This window comes from Myotis davidii, unplaced genomic scaffold (genome assembly GCF_000327345.1).
Source record: "Myotis davidii unplaced genomic scaffold, ASM32734v1 scaffold608, whole genome shotgun sequence".
NCBI classification, from domain to species: Eukaryota; Metazoa; Chordata; class Mammalia; order Chiroptera; family Vespertilionidae; genus Myotis; species Myotis davidii.
In genome coordinates, this window is record NW_006300025.1 from 3,125,713 (window position 1) to 3,141,771 (window position 16,059).

Here is a 16,059-nt window from a genome sequence, read left to right on the forward strand (position 1 = left end):
AACCAGAAGATACGTTTTAAGGAACTGGCAATGCTGAGGGTAAAGATAGACTAACTTCAGAATTAGTAAGGTAAATATGCATATTAACATTTCTAAGGTAACCTCTAAAAGAACTGAAAGAGTATCTATGACTTCCAAAAAAACAGGTGTGATAAATAGAATGTAGGAAAATAATCTGAAAAAAAAGAAAGAGAAAAAGGAAAAAGAAAACAAGCAAGGAAAGAAGAATGACTAGGAGGGAAGGAGAAAGAAAGAAAAAAAGGAGAGGGGGGAAAAATGAAGGCAAGAGAAGGGAGAAAATGAAATACTGGGAAGGGACAATAGGAAAGTAAAAAAAAAGATGAAAGATCTATAGTTTTTGCAAAAAGAATTTAAAAGAGAAGAATACAAAAAGGTTAAATTTAAAAGGATAGAAATTATATTAAAAATAGCTGGATCAATATCAGAATAGTGGTCTTTAAGATAAAAAAATTACCCTTAGAGATCAAGAGGGTCACTACATAAATAATAAAAGATTTAACTCACTATAGATCTAACTCAAGTTCTTTGCACCTAATAACATAGCTTCAAATTTATATATTTCAAAAATGAACAGATATACTAGGGAGATTTTAATGAATTTTTCTCAGTAAATGATCAAGTGATAAAAAAAAATTTAAAGATTATAGAATATTTAAAGGACATGATTTAAAAATTAATGAAGGAGACACATCTAGAGTACTATATCCAACAACTGGAGAACAGTGTATACATGCACTGTTTTTCAAGCATGTATGAGACATCTGCAAAAACTGACTACATATAGGGTCATAAGGCAAATTTCAATAATTTGTTAAGACTATTATCAGGGCAGACAGCATTTCTGGCCCACAATGCAATTAACTCAAGAGTAGCAAAAAATAAAGAGAAATAACCATGTTTGGAAATTAAGAAATATCTTTCTAAATAAATCATAACTCAATGGAGGAATCATAGTGGAAACTGGAAAAAATTAAGTGAAGCATTTTCCTGATATAGTATTTGTTATACTTTTTAGTGTGTGTAAGGGTAATGTGAAAGAATGTGTTTAGTATCATTGTGTTTACACACAAATGTGTATCATAAAAATGTAAAATTGTTTACATTTTATTCAACATTTACCTTGCACATTCACTTGGTTCCTCTGTGGCATTCTTCAGTAAGATATTTATGAGGTAATGCTAAAAAAAAACCAACAACAAAATTAAGTAAAATAAAAACTCTGCTCAGTAGTTGTTTTCCCGCATGTTCTGACTGTTTCTGGCAGTTAGGAGCTCCTAAAGGACCCGGGAACATGGGGGAGGAATTATGGGACTCAGGAGGAGCCCCTGGGCAACTAAGCTGGTCTAGAGAACAGAATTCCTGGACATACAACAAAAATGTAGCAAAGCCAGAGAGACTTCCAGATAGGAAATCCCTGGTTTTCTTTACTTTAATTGGATTACATATAGCACACTCAATTAATTATTGTAATTATATACTACAAGTAGATAGATTGATCGATTCTGAGATTTAAAATGCACTTTTGTTTGCCCCAAAATCAGCGGAGGAGAGAACAAATGTTTACTTTTATTCTCTAAGGAATAATTTGGAATTTCAAATTATTAGTAGGAATTAACCAGGGCGGCAATGAAATTGAATATGTAGCTTATTTCAATTATTGTTTTAAATAAATTCATTTGATGTGCTAACACAGCATAATTAAACCAATAAAATTATTATAAAGGGTGATTCGTTACATAGTTATGACCCAGAGGCATGATAAACAGATCTAATAAAAAATACCTGAGGAACCTCTCAGTTTTAACTATAGTATTCTCTGAATCTCATACCTTTAACCTCCCTAAAACAGCCCTCTAAAAAAACACAACTATTGAAACATTTACTTGACATAGCAAAACTTTCAGACAAGCAGGTCACTGTATAATAATGGAAGAGATAGCCATTTGAGCTAGAATGGCAAAGTTCTAAACTTGAGATTTAGTCAAGTGCATTATGTACCTTGACATCTTCAGTTCCTGTGATGACTTCACCAACTTCCGGCACGGACTGCAGCAGAGGGATCTCATGGTAGACGTTGGGAAAGCAGACGAGAGAACCGAGAATGGTGAGAGCTTCTGAACGAGGGGCCTGCACACAGGAAAGGGAAACACATTTTTCTTCTTATAAGTTAGAAACTTTAGATAAGAGACAACATGTCTTCCTTCTTTTATGACCATGAAAGGGAATCTTTGTAATTATTTTATCTTAGATAAAAAACATCAAACTATGCCTGGTTATTCTCCCGCAGGTGAATACTTACTTAAGCAGGAGAGGTTTGCCTAAATGAAAAAGCTAACTTTCACGGAATGAAAAATATCACTATAGTTGGATATAAACAAGCATTGTGAACAGCGGTCTGCCGATTGACTCTCTCATGACTGCTTTCCGTTTATGTGGTTTTTTAAAAATCTTATGTTCTTGACAAAGCAGGGTAAATTATATCAACTTAATATTAGTTTTGCTATAAAGAGAATTAAGGAAAATTCAAAAGGAAAAGGGGTTGGGCTATCAGAAGGTAGAGAAAGAGAGAAGACACCATCTACTTAACTTCCCATTTCACCAAGAAATGCTTAGCAAAATATAGAGTCTGACATACAGTGAGGTACGTCTGAGACCCCTTGTTTGTCATTACTGGAATTAGGTATACAGTGGAACCTCAGTTCTCGAACTTAACATATTGCGGACCAGTAGTTCTATTGCTAGCTTTACCCAGTGGCCAGGTAAGTTTCTATTGAACGAGTACAAAAAACATTTTACATAAATGTTAAAGGGATGCTTTAAAATTAAATACCTACTGCATTTTGAAGTTATTACATGTTCTTATAAGCTAATATCTTTTTAAAGTATGATACTTTGTAAAACCCTGTGTAATATGCAGCGAGAATTCTCGTGGGCTGAGCCCCCCAGCACTCATTCTAGGGGTTCTTTCAGGAAGCTGACATGCAGCATCTTAGCTTTTCCACTTATCACGCCTCCAAAATGCTGTTACAGGCTAACTGCTTTTCCTTTATTCAAATCAACAACAGTTTTGGGTTTTCATTACCTTTTCAATGGCCTGTGATCAGTTTCTTTTACATCCTTAGCAATAGCACTTTTAATGGCCTGTTTATGTTTAAAGATTGTGCTGTCTATTTCACTAGCAACAGAAATAAGCAAACAAAAATAAACAAACAAAAACCTCATAAATATATTCACAGAACAATTTCCTGAGACATTAACAAGGCAATACTTAGGTCTGACAAAATAGACTTCTCAAGAAAGGCCATAAAAAGAGACAAAGAAGGTCACCACATAATTCTAAAGGGTTTGCTACAACAAGAAAATATAACCCTTGTAAATAGATAGACACCCAACATAGAAGTACCTATATGTATTTTTTAAAGTCTTGGAAGACTTTAAGGAAGAGATCGATAGCAATACAGTCACAGTAAGGGACTTTACCATCCCAATGACATCACTGGATAGTTATTCCAGACAAAAATCAACAAGGAAACAGCAAACTTAGACACAATAGATCAGATGGATTTAATTGATATCTACAGAACATTTCATCCAAAAGTGGCATTCTTCTTACGTGCCCATGGAACATTCTTAAATGCTAGAAAAAAAATTCTTACCAAATTTAAGAAGACTGAAATCATATCAAGCATTTTCTCAGATCACAATGGCATCAAACTAGAAATCAACTACAATAAAAACACTCAAAAACATTCAGGCACATTGAGGCTAAATAGTATGTAAGAATGAATGGATTACCAATGAGATCAAGAAAGGTATCATAAATTTCCTGGAAACTAATGAAAATCAACATACAACAACCCCAAATCTATAAGCAATAGCAGAAGCAGTCCTAAGAGGGAAGTTCACAGCATTACAGGCCTACCTCAAGCTACAAGAAAAAGCTCAGAGTTTAATTCCATAACTAAAAGAATTAGAAGGAGAAAAACAAGAAGAGTGCAGAGTAAGTAGAAAGAAGAAAATAATAAAGAACAGAATGGAAATAAATGACATAGAGACTAAAAAAAACCCCAACAAAACAGAAAAACAATACAAAAGATCAATGAAACCAAGAGCTGTTTCTTTGAAAAGATAAGCAAGATTGACAAACTTTTAATCAGACTCATTAAAAAAAAAGAGAGAGAAGACCCAAATACATAAAATCAGAAATGAAACAGGCAAATAACAAGTGACATACCAGAAATACAAAGGATTGTAAGGACATAGTATGAACAACCATATGCCAACAAACTGGATGACCTGGGTGAAATGGACAAATTCCTAGACACACATAATCTTCCAAAACTAAATCGGGAAGAATGAGAAAACCAGAATAGGCAGAAGCTGTAATGAAACTGAAGCAGTAATAAAAAAATATCCCAGCAAACAAAAGTCCTGAACTGGATGGCTGAGCACAATTTGCAAACACTGGTTGCCCACTCCAGAGCTATGCCAATGAAGTCTGTTCAGGAGGAAGTTCGAAAGTGGTGACTCACCAGGGTATCTTGCAGCTGACAGATGACAGGCAAGACATGTTAGTTATGAGGTAGTTACAGCCTAACTCTCTTTCTAGAAAGAAGCAAGAAGTTAAGAAATTCCTTGAATTGCACCTGGTGTGTCAGGTGAGAGTGCCGAGGAGAGCTGTGAGAGGAGTGTCAGAGAACCTGGTGGTCAGGTGGGTTGGACATTAATAATAAACATGGCTGGCTTCTAAATCAGCCGTGGGCAAACTACGGCCTGCAGGTCGGATCTGGCCCGTTTGAAATGAATAAAACTATTGAAAAAAAAGACCGTACCCTTTTATGTAATGATGTTTACTTTGAATTTATATTAGTTCACACAAACACTACATCCATGCTTTTGTTCCGGCCCTCCGGTCCAGTTTAAGAACCCATTGTGGCCCTCGAGTCAAAAAGTTTGCCCACCCCTGTTCTAAATACTGGTAGCAAGATGATTTCTGATTTGTAATCTTAGGTAAATTATCCTATATAATAAAAGCCTAATTTGCTAAGTGTCCGGTTGTCCCTTCAATCAATCAAAGCATAATATGCTAATGTATGCTAAGGCCGCTCAACTGCTTGCTATGATGTGCACTTACTATCAGGGGGCAATTGTCCAGTCGCTATGACGTGCACTGACCACCAGGGGGGAGATGTTCCGACTGGTATGTTAGCTTACTGCTGGGTCCAGCCAATCATGACTGAGCGAGACAGGCCGGACATGCCCTGGAGCCCTCTTACTGTCTCTCCCCAGCTGGCCAACCTCTCGCGTCACTCCCCGGCCACGACTGTGTACCGGTGGAGTCCCTCAGCTTGGACTGTGCCCTCTTGCAATCTAGGACCCCTCAGAGGATGTCGGAGAACCAGTTTCAGCCCGATCCCGCAGGCCAGGTGAGGGACCCCACTGGTGCACAATTTGTGCACTGGGCCTCTAGTAGATAAAAGAAAAAGGCCAGTAATCATACACTAAGGCTAATAAACAGCATTTCCAGTTGAATCACATGAGAGTTGTGCTTGCAGCAGGGTTTCACAAGACAAGGCACCCAGATTTTTTCTTCTCATGTCTGGTTTGCAGAGCAGCTTCTGTGGCCATTTCCCAAACTTCCCTCACTCATCTTCGGTCTTTGCTGAACATTCCATGTAATTAAAAGCACCAATGCTGTGTGCCATATCTCTGCCTTCTTCCGGATTTACCGGCTCCTGCTTCATCTGGTTAGCTCCTGCCCTGAGTGCTCATCATTCCAAAGATCCTTTTTGTTCCCAAACAGGATGATGGGCAGGTTGGGACAGAAATGCTTGACTTTCAGAGTCTTTTTTTGGGATGCTCTCTAAACTATCAGGATTATCAATGGAGAAACACATCAGTATAACATCGGTGTCCAGGAAGGAGAGGGGCCTCAAGCAATCATAATCTTCCTGCCCAGCTGTGTCCCACAAAGCCAACTCTACTTGCTTTCCATCCACTTCAACATCGGCCACATAGTTCTCAAACACCGTAGGTACATACACACCTCTGGGAACTAACTGGGCCTTGCGAAAAGGCTGAGAAGCAAGTCTAGTCACAGGCTCCATCACCAACAATCACAAATTTCTTCCGGATGGCAGGCATTGCTTTCTAATGAGGTGCCAGGCCTGAGTGGCAGAAGTTCTACAAAGTGCCTTGAACATCTCAGATGAAAAGCACTCAGGCAATAGCTCCCACTGCAGCCTGGGAGACTAGGGCAGGTGGCTGAGGAGACAGCAGTGGACTAATGGGAGACCCGACGAGAACAGCAGCGGCAGGGGGAGCTCGAGCAAGCAAGGGTGGACCGTGGTAGACCAGTAAAGCTAATTTTATTTACACCATTTGAAGAGGAAAAAATCAATCTGAAAAAGTAACAGTTATACTGAGCACAAATGTGAGAAGCCCTTTAAATTTAAATATATAAGACTTCTCTCAAAAGACACTGAGACACTGCTTTAGTAGGTGAGGTACATGTGGAGATTATAAATAAATTTTTTTGTAGCTCTGAATACCCATTTAGTCAGTCTACTTTCTTCTAATTTTTTAGTACAGGAATTCTGCACATTAATAAGAAAATATATATTCATTTTCTAGTTAAAATGTTAGTGTTCTAATATTTAAAACCACTTTATAATAGACTTCTAACAACTCATACAATAATGAGGAAAACTTTATTAATAATGTACACTCGCCCTGGCCAGTGCTGCTCAGCGGCTGAAGCGTCGGCCAATGCCCCGAAGGGTTGTGGGTTCGATTCCTGGTCAGGGGCATGTACATGGGTTGCAGGTTGGATCCCCGGTTGGGGCATGTGTGGGAGGCAGCCAATCGATGTGTCTCTCTCACATCGATGTTTCTCTTTTTCTTCCTCTCCCTTCCTCCCTTCCACTCTTTCTAACAATCAATGGAAGAAATACTTTTGCGTGAGGATTAACAAAGAAAATAACAACGTGCCCTCAAAATTCTATCTTCATTATGGACATCTCTTTATGTTCTAACATTTTAAGAAGACAGTTCTTACTAGACTTCTAATAACCAAGAAAATAATGAAAAACAAACATTACTGATAATAGAAACTTAAAATTCTCTCTTTAGTACAGACATCTATGCCTGTGCCATTTACTAGCAAATGCTAGTAAGATTCTAAGAGACAAGTCCTGCTTCTGACTGTGTGAATGTGCTGAAAATATTAGTGAGGATGATTTTTCACACTCTGGCCTTTTGATGAAACGCCTTTCCAATAGCAGTGTGTCATCTTATCCTACAATTTCACACATCAGCTGCCAGGGCATCTACCCGAGAGCCCAGTTTCACATTGCACTAATGAGTCAACACCTGTTAAGAGTGGAGAAATCTGAACCTTGTTAGCGACTGTGAAGCCTCCTGGGAGCGTGAATGCTGAGCATTGTCATACTCACCGCCAGCATGTCTGTCCCGAGGACCCTGGCAGCAGCCGTGATGAAGTCCCCCACCAGCATTGAGAAGCCAGGCAAACCCAGGGAGAAAAAGCGGGGCGGACAGTGCCTTATAATGGTATTCAAGATATCCTAAGAGGAAAGGGGAGAAAACACAACGGTCATTTTAAAGAACAAAATTCTAAAGGAGGCATATGTCTGCACATGACCCTGCGTGGTAACCTACTAGGGCGCAGATCATAGAAATGTCTCGGTGAAACGGGTACTCGGAGATGAGTTCGTCCAAGAGCTATTGTACCATTTTACAAGTAAAGAATCGAGACACTAAACTGTAAGACGACTTGCCCAAAATCTGAATTCTGGCATTGGGACTAGACACTTATGTCTTCCACCTACAGGTGAGCTCCTTGGACAAGCTAAAAGAGCGTTGAGGTAAATATACAAATAAGACCTCTGTTTATCCCTTTCCATATTCTTCGATTTTCAAAAGTTCAGCATATTGTTACGTTAAAAAATCTTAAAGCAGACAAAGAGATGGAAATTTTTATTCATTTGTCGGGTGGTTCCACATTAAACAATTTCAGGAGCCATGAGAATGCTGTGATCACACTCCAAGGGCAGGAAGTTGGTGTGGCTCTGAGTGTAAGTGTGATTGCAAAGTACAATGCAACGTGCAGCAGTAGCCTCTTCACAGCATGTAGGCCACCAACCGCCCGGACACCTGGTGCTCCTGTGTCTGCCACAGCCTCTCCCTGGTGGGTGGCTGGCTGGCCCATGGCAGACCAGAACAGGACGCCACTGGACAGCATTAATGCCACCCATGGTCAGGCCACAGCTATGAAGCCATCTGTGTGAATGTGTGTATGCAAAGGGAGCTTAGTAAGAAAACCAAAAGCTTTTTTTATGCAGTTCTACGCAATGCACATTAATCAAACATGCGAAAGTACTATAGTTATGTTATTTGTAGTTATACAACTATAGTTAGTCTCAAAAAGCAAGAAGCAAAATTTTTAAAAATCTGGTTTCTTTTCTCAGATTTTAGTGTGGCTATTTCAAAAACCCTTCAAAATAATCCAAATTTCATTTGATTAAATTAGAGCAAGGAAGTAGCAACATGCCGTATTCTAAAAACGTCCTTTGTAATAAAAATAACCTCACTTAACAACGTCTTATCTAAAAAGAGTTTTTGTGTTTACATTTAAGACTAATTTTTTCCTTACACAGTGGACTCATTAAGTTTCTAAAAATTGTGCTGTTTTTATATTCTATCTTTAAAATTACTGTACAATGCTTATTCTTATTAGAGCTCATATATGTATGATAAAGAGTTCAACAAGTACTAAAGTTTTAGAATTTCAGCAAGCTTTTTCCTATGCTAAACATAAATAGGTAGATAGATAAATAGATGGACAGACAGATAAAAGGAAGGAAGGAAGGAAAGAAAAACCTGAACCACACTTCTTGCAAGTTAATGTTTAAACCTGCTTTAATCACGTCCTTTGATACACTTTAGCGTCCGTATCTGCCAAGACAAACATTCTAAGGGACTGAGCAGATGGATGCTGCAGTTTAGAAAGTGTGTGGTAAACTCATGCTCCAAGAGTGGAACAAAAGATCCACCTTTTTCATAATTAAGCCTCTGATTAATGCCCTGGGCTCCTCACCACACACCTGTAATTACTCACAGAGGTACGCATTGTGCGGCCCTTGTCTCGGAATATCAGGCATCAAGCTATCCAGCAGCAGATGGGAGCACATTTCTGTTGACATATGCTGCAATGAAAGGATTCGTGCAAACCTGGCTAGCAAGGTAGCAGAATGCCATGCATTTGAAGATTAATAATGCAAACAACCATGATGTTAACTTTGTTATGTTTATAGTGTTAATTCCATCTGTTGAGATGAAGAACGAAGCCTTGAACACTATAGATTTTTAAAATCTTTAGCCCACACTTGAATAAACCATTTTCACAACTGGAATTCAGAATTTTAATTATAGAATGTTTTTTTCTGGGATAAGTTTATGGTAATTATGAACTAAATCCTTTAATAAGCTAAAGCTGAAATTTGTAAATGAAATCCATTTTGCTCCAAGAGATTCATATGTGTAAAGCAATGACCTGTAAATGGGGCATTCACAAAAAATCACTACGTTGGCATTGATGCTAAAGACAGCAGAAATGTGTGTAGCCGAGGTAAAGTCGCATGGCCCCCCTACCTCTGGACCGTGGCCAGTCACATCAACGGAACCTGTTTCTATGGGCAAGAAGATTGGAAAGAGAGTGCAAAATAACAGATGGCTAGCCTACCCTGCCCTGCCACCCACATAAGACGGAGCCCCAGTGAGAAGCAAGGGCCTGTGCTGCCCTGGCCAGCTAAAGATGGCACTGGAGTAGGTTCATGTGCAGGTTAAAGAGGGGAATATATGGCCAGTCAGCCAAATTATGGCCATCTACCTGATAATTTTGCTTATCCACACTGAAATAGAACAACCCAAAGATTTTCTCTTCGTGAAGACATTTTAAAATTAGGAATAACTGTATGGTACTCAAAAGGGAGCAGCTGTGTTTTCCCAGTAAAGGGTCATCCACAAAATATTCCCCTCATTTCCAGTAGCATCCTCTTTCACCTTCATGGCTATAATGGGGATCTTTGGGAAAATAAAAAAATCTCGACACTCTGAACCTAACTTCACAGCTTCCCAAATGTCAATTATTCATGTACAACCTCATGCTATTGACATGTCCACATCCAACGTGAATATTATTTATCAGTTTTTCAAAGTAACATACTTTTTTGAACTTAAATAAGATTATTCGGGAAAACTAGTAAGTTGTCTCATAAACAGAAAATAACCCTTAGATCGATACAATAACAGCAAACCAAGACTACTGAATGTTTGCTAACTGTCGCTGTCTGACGGAGGCTCTCCTTGTTAAAAAGTTGGTTTGCATCCTAGAAGGCTAGGAGAGAAGTTCTGTACCCACTCCAGACGTACTACCAAGGCGAGTCCCAAGGACTGGAAAGGGGCCATTATTCCCACCATGCAATTTGATGCTCTAGTGCAGCCATGGGCAAACTACGGCCCGCGGGCCGGATCCGGCCCCTTTGAAATGAATAAAACTAAAAAAAAAAAAAAAAAAAAGACCGTACCCTTTTATGTAATGATGTTTACTCTGAATTTATATTAGTTCACACAAACACTCCATCCATGCTTTTGTTCCGGCCTTCCGGTCCAGTTTAAGAACCCATTGTGGCCCTCGAGTCAAAAAGTGTGCTCACCCCTGCTCTAGTGCTACCTTCATTGTGACCACCAGTGGGAAATGGCCCGCAAGAACTGGGGCCACTAGAATATGTGATCATGGCAGAACATGTCTAGAGCTTCATGTTTCTCTTCAATAAAATGGGATGATTTCCCTTTAGAGAGCTGTGTCTAATGGTACACTAGATATGAACACAGTCCTCTGTAAAATGAAAAGGGCCATACAGAAGTAAAGTGACAAGTGAAAAAAATTTTTTTGTCACAAATAGAAGGACTATGAAAGATTTCATTTTCTAGAAGTCACTTTGTAGGATTATGTGAACTATTGTTTTGCTGATATTCAGAAAGAAGATTTTAAAACATTTCAAAAGGTGGCACATGTAAGTTTCTTAAATTACATTATCCCAGAAATTAAAAAACTCTAGAAATTAATACCTTAAATAACATCCTTAGCAAAGCATTACAACAATTAGCCAGAGTGTATAGGTGAAATAAAAACAGGGAACTGATGTTTTTAGATATTTTAGGCTCCATTTTTTTAAGGAGTTCAAGAATTTATCCCAAACAAATTAATCTAGTAGCAAAAATTAGTTTCTTTTTCACACTCTACACAGACTAAAAACAATAAGCTAAACAATAAGTTCAATGAAAAATTTACTTTAAAACAGAAATTGTTCACTCTTGAAAACTGACCAGTTTAAAACATAAACAAAACTCTTCAAGGGAAATAAAATTCATTCTTCAAAATGTTGCAATATAGTGAACAGACCACAAAACTGGTATTTTTCTCTTGTTTTTGGTTGAAAGTCCACACACATGCTACACCGAATGTGAAAACCAGACTGTAAGATGGTAATTGTGAATTTGCAGTTTATCAAAACATTCAGGTTTATGAGAAAGTAACTGGTGAGAACATCTGTCTCTTATCACCGATCTTACAAAAAATCAGGTAATTCAAACAGAGGCGTGTTGTTTCCTCTCCTCCAAAGCACAGTTCTATAAACACAAACCACATCCAGCCCGGTAAATGAATCGCTTTAATTGAATGCTATGTACACAGTAACTGGAAAAACCGTAAGTGATAAGAAAAAAACATATGGTGATGGCAACAGAAATTGGTTTATTCATTTTGCATAGTGTAGTTTCTTTAGTTCTCTTATAATTGACCTTTAGAACGACAAATGTGTAAAATAATTTTGTTTATTATGGTTCCAAACCTTCCAACAATTACACAAAATGAAAATTTAAAAGGAAGGATTCATTCTGGAAGCATTTCCATTGTTTACATAATTGCACAGCTATAATTTAGTGCTCGTGTTGTTATGGGGAGAAAGGGGCCATTACAGGCCATTTCAATTCAAAATATTGCACAGTGGTGTCAAAAGTGAGGGAAAAATGTTCACTTTAAAATAGTTTAAAATGGATTAACCCTGTAAACAAAGACATTTCAATATATTCTACAAAATACAAATGTTCAAGAAGTTGCTATCCTTCAAACAGAATTAGAAATATTGCAACTGTACTTTCACACCAATTACATATATATTATTCACTTAATATTTGCTCAGGGCCCAGCAGATGATGGCTGTAACATAATAGCCAGCCATCTGTCTCCCTGCCTCTCCTTGGCGAACTCGCCTGATCCTCGGGAGCAAACAGATCCGGTGATTCCACCTAAAGTCACTCGGACCTTCCAAAGGCCAAGCAGAACAGTTAAGAAATAAAACGTATGTATGCAAAGTCACTGAATTCCTTCTTTAACTGTCTACTTTAAGAAAACCAAAATGCTACACAATAAATGACTTCATCGTTATTTTTCAGAGAAGATACCTGTCTTTACTATAGAATGTTTTATAGGAAGCTCTTGTTTGGTAAAATGGGTAATGTTCAGATCTGCTTATCCTATTCATCTGATTAATTAAAAAAGTATGACTCATACCACATCCAAGTGCAATCGCTAATTATCACAAAATTTGAATGCAAAGGGATATTTTTAGCACTAAGCCTGCATATAATTTAAACTTCCTTTAACAATTCAGTAATAGCCACAATCTTGCAGTTTTCTAAATACTATAGTAAACCCTTGATTTTGCAGACCTCAATTTAATGGACTTCAGACTTAATGGACAAAATCTCCGATCTGCATCTCGTAAGTGAAAATTAACACCCTGCTAATTTTAAAATACCTTTAATCAAGATTTCCTTATAATTAAATTAACAGGTTACTTTTTGTTATTGACTCGCTGTCATTTTTAACAAATTTTAGCAACTAGGCCATATGTTGGAAAAAACACTGTAGTAATTTCACCGACATGAATAAATATTACAAATCTACAACTATAATTACATACTTAAATCCAAGAGTCACTGCTAGTGAACAATGTTTGGGGAGTGATTAACACATGATCACACAGCATGGCTTGAGGTAATTGGTTCTGTTGTCGAGTGGTGTGACTTTCAGCGGCAATTTTAACGCCTGCGCCTGCTGGCTGATGTTCCCACGTGTGCTAAGCCACGCCCCAGCCACGTGCATTTCTTCACTCCCGGTGACTGGTGAATGCACGCATTACTAGACCTACTCAGTAGAAGTTTAAAATTATGGTAGTACATACAGAAAACTTTCCTGTGCAATTAAACTTTTCCTACATAATTTTAATTACACAAACATCCTATATAATAAAAGCCCAGCGACCATTACAGCATAACGACCAGAACGAACAATGACCAGACGACCAGCGGGTAGCTATGATGAACACTGACCCAGACTTTGCTGTTGGCGCCCTGAAAGCCCCGAATCCCGTTCACGTGCACCCTGGACCCTGACAGCAGGGAGGTGGGAGCCCCATTCCTCACAGGATTGGCGTTGGTCAGCTTGCTGTCTGCGCCATGACAGCCCCGAATCCCGGTCACCTGCACCCCGGACCCTGACCAATCTCATACAATCACAAGATTAGCTATTCAGTTGTCAAATGATCAGAATTTGTATTTTCATACCGATGATTTTGCTGAAGTTATAGATAGTGTTAAAAGGCATAACTCGACTTCAATGGCTTGGTTTTTATTGAATAGAGAAGGTTCCAACGTGCATAATTATTATTATAGGGAGATTCCACAACATTCTGTGTTTAATAATTCTTCATGGAGAAAACGCCAAAAGGACGGGAATAAAGACTGTTCACTGTGAGCGTTAGAGAACCAGAACGATGTTACCTTAGACTATTGCTTCTGCATGTAAAAGGTGCGGTAAGTTTTGCTGATCTGTGAACTGTAGGAGGTGTCATTTATGATACATTTTGTGAAGCTGCTAAACATAGAGGATTACTAATCATTGACACTATCTGGAAAGATATGATTGATGATGCAATCATCCTTAATATGCCCAAATAACTATGGCAACTTTTTGCATATATATGCATGTTTGGCTGTCCTTCTGATGCAGAAAAATTATGGGATGAGAATAAATCTCATTTTATTCAAGATTTTTGTTGGAAATTACACTGAAGAGAAGGTGCCTGTATGAACTGAAATGCATGCCCTTAAGGAAATTCAATAAGTATTCACATTGCATGGAATGAAATGTTCGCATTTCAAACTTCCAGACTATCCTTTATTAATGAATACAACTACATGTGATGAATCGTATGAGCGACAACAGGCGGAGGTTTTGATAAATTCTCTGAACGATGAACAGTTGGCACCTTTTCACACTATAACTTCCACCATCGAAGATCAAACTGTACACCCCAAATGCTTTTTCTTGGATAGTCCAGGCGGTAGTGGAAAAACATATCTGTATAAAGTTTTAATACATTATATTAGAGGTCGTGGTGGTACTGTTTTACACACAGCGTCTACAGGAATTGCTGCAAATTTACTTCTTGGTGGAAGAACCTTTCATTCTCAATATAAATTATCAATTCCATAAAATGAAACTTCAATTTCTAGACTTGATATAAAGAGTGAAGTTGCTTAAACCATTAAAAAGGCCTAACTTATTATTGATGACTACACCATGGCATCCAGTCATGCTATAAACGCCATAGATAGATTGCTAAGAGAAATTATGAATTTGAATGTTGCATTTGGTGGGAAAGTTCTCCTCTGAAGGGATTTCGACAATGTTTCAGTGTTGTGCCACATGCTATGCGACTGGCCATAGTACAAACGAGTTTAAAGTACTGTAGTGTTTGGGGATGTTTCAGAAAGTTGTGTCTCTTAAAACAAATATGAGATCAGAGGATTCTTTTATAGCGAATGATTAGTGAAACTTGGAGATGGCAAACTTGATAGTTTTCATTATCAAAAGATTGAGACCTAACATAATCAAAGTTGAAGCATTATCAGATCTGTGGAAGGAGAGGTTGTTCTGATTCCAAGAATTGATTTGACCCCATCTGACAATGCCCTCCCATTTCAATTAATTCAAAGACAGTTTCCTGTGATGCAAGCATTTGCGATGACTATTAATAAATCACAAGGACAAACTCTAAACAGAGTAGAAATATTCCTACCTGAACCCGTTTTTGGACATGGTCAGTTACATGTTGCTTTCTCTCAAGTTCGAAGAACGTGTCGTAACGTTAAAGTTGTAAATACTTCATCACAAGGGCAATTAGTCTAGCACTCTGAAAGTGTTTGTACTCTTAATGTGGTGTTCAGGGAGATATTAGAACAAGCTTAATCAATTTATCAGTCATTGTTTATATCAATGTTGTTTTTATATCATGTTTTTGTTGTTTTATATCATGTTATTGTTTATTAATAAATTTATATATTATTTTCATATACACTTTTACTAATTTAACTCTGACACTTCTATTATAGAGAAAGGGTGAATAGTGACATTAAAATATTTCTTCTAATTCATTCCCTTTCAATGTGCACAAATTCGTGCACTGAGCCACTAGTTCATAATAATAAAAGAGTAATATGCAACTTGAATGACTGAACAGCAGAACGATCATCTAGATCAGTGGTTCTCAACCTTCCTAATGCTGTGACCCTTTAATACAGTTCCTCATCTTCTGGTGACCCCCAACCATAAAATTATTTTTGTTGCTACTTTATAACTGTAATTTTGCTACTGTTATAAATCGTAATGTAAACATCTGATATGCAGGATGTATTTTCATTGTTCGCGACCCACAGGTTGAGAACCGCTGGTCTAGACGATCTTCCAGGTAACCACGCTATACATGCACTGGCACCAGTCAGCCAAGGCAGGTATGATGTAATTTGTCGGGGAGCCCCACCATTGCCCCACAATCAACCTGTAGGCCCAAGCCACCCTCTGCGAGGCAATCGGGGGGGGGGGGGGGGGGGGGG

The 16,059-nt window shown here is 38.1% G+C and overlaps 1 protein-coding gene and 1 pseudogene across 1 annotated transcript in view; both read right to left on the minus strand.

Annotated features, from left to right (window-relative positions):
- Nucleotides 1-16,059, minus strand: part of RALGAPA2 (Ral GTPase activating protein catalytic alpha subunit 2) — a 270,837-nt gene that overhangs the window by 127,497 nt on the left and 127,281 nt on the right. The window contains exons 23-25 of the mRNA XM_006776151.2: nucleotides 7,476-7,604; nucleotides 2,020-2,148; nucleotides 1,141-1,199 (exon numbers count right to left, since the gene is read on the minus strand). Coding sequence (XP_006776214.1) covers nucleotides 1,141-1,199; nucleotides 2,020-2,148; nucleotides 7,476-7,604 — 317 coding nt within the window. The remainder of the gene's footprint in view (nucleotides 1-1,140; nucleotides 1,200-2,019; nucleotides 2,149-7,475; nucleotides 7,605-16,059) is intronic.
- Nucleotides 5,513-6,536, minus strand: LOC102769275 (annotated as a pseudogene).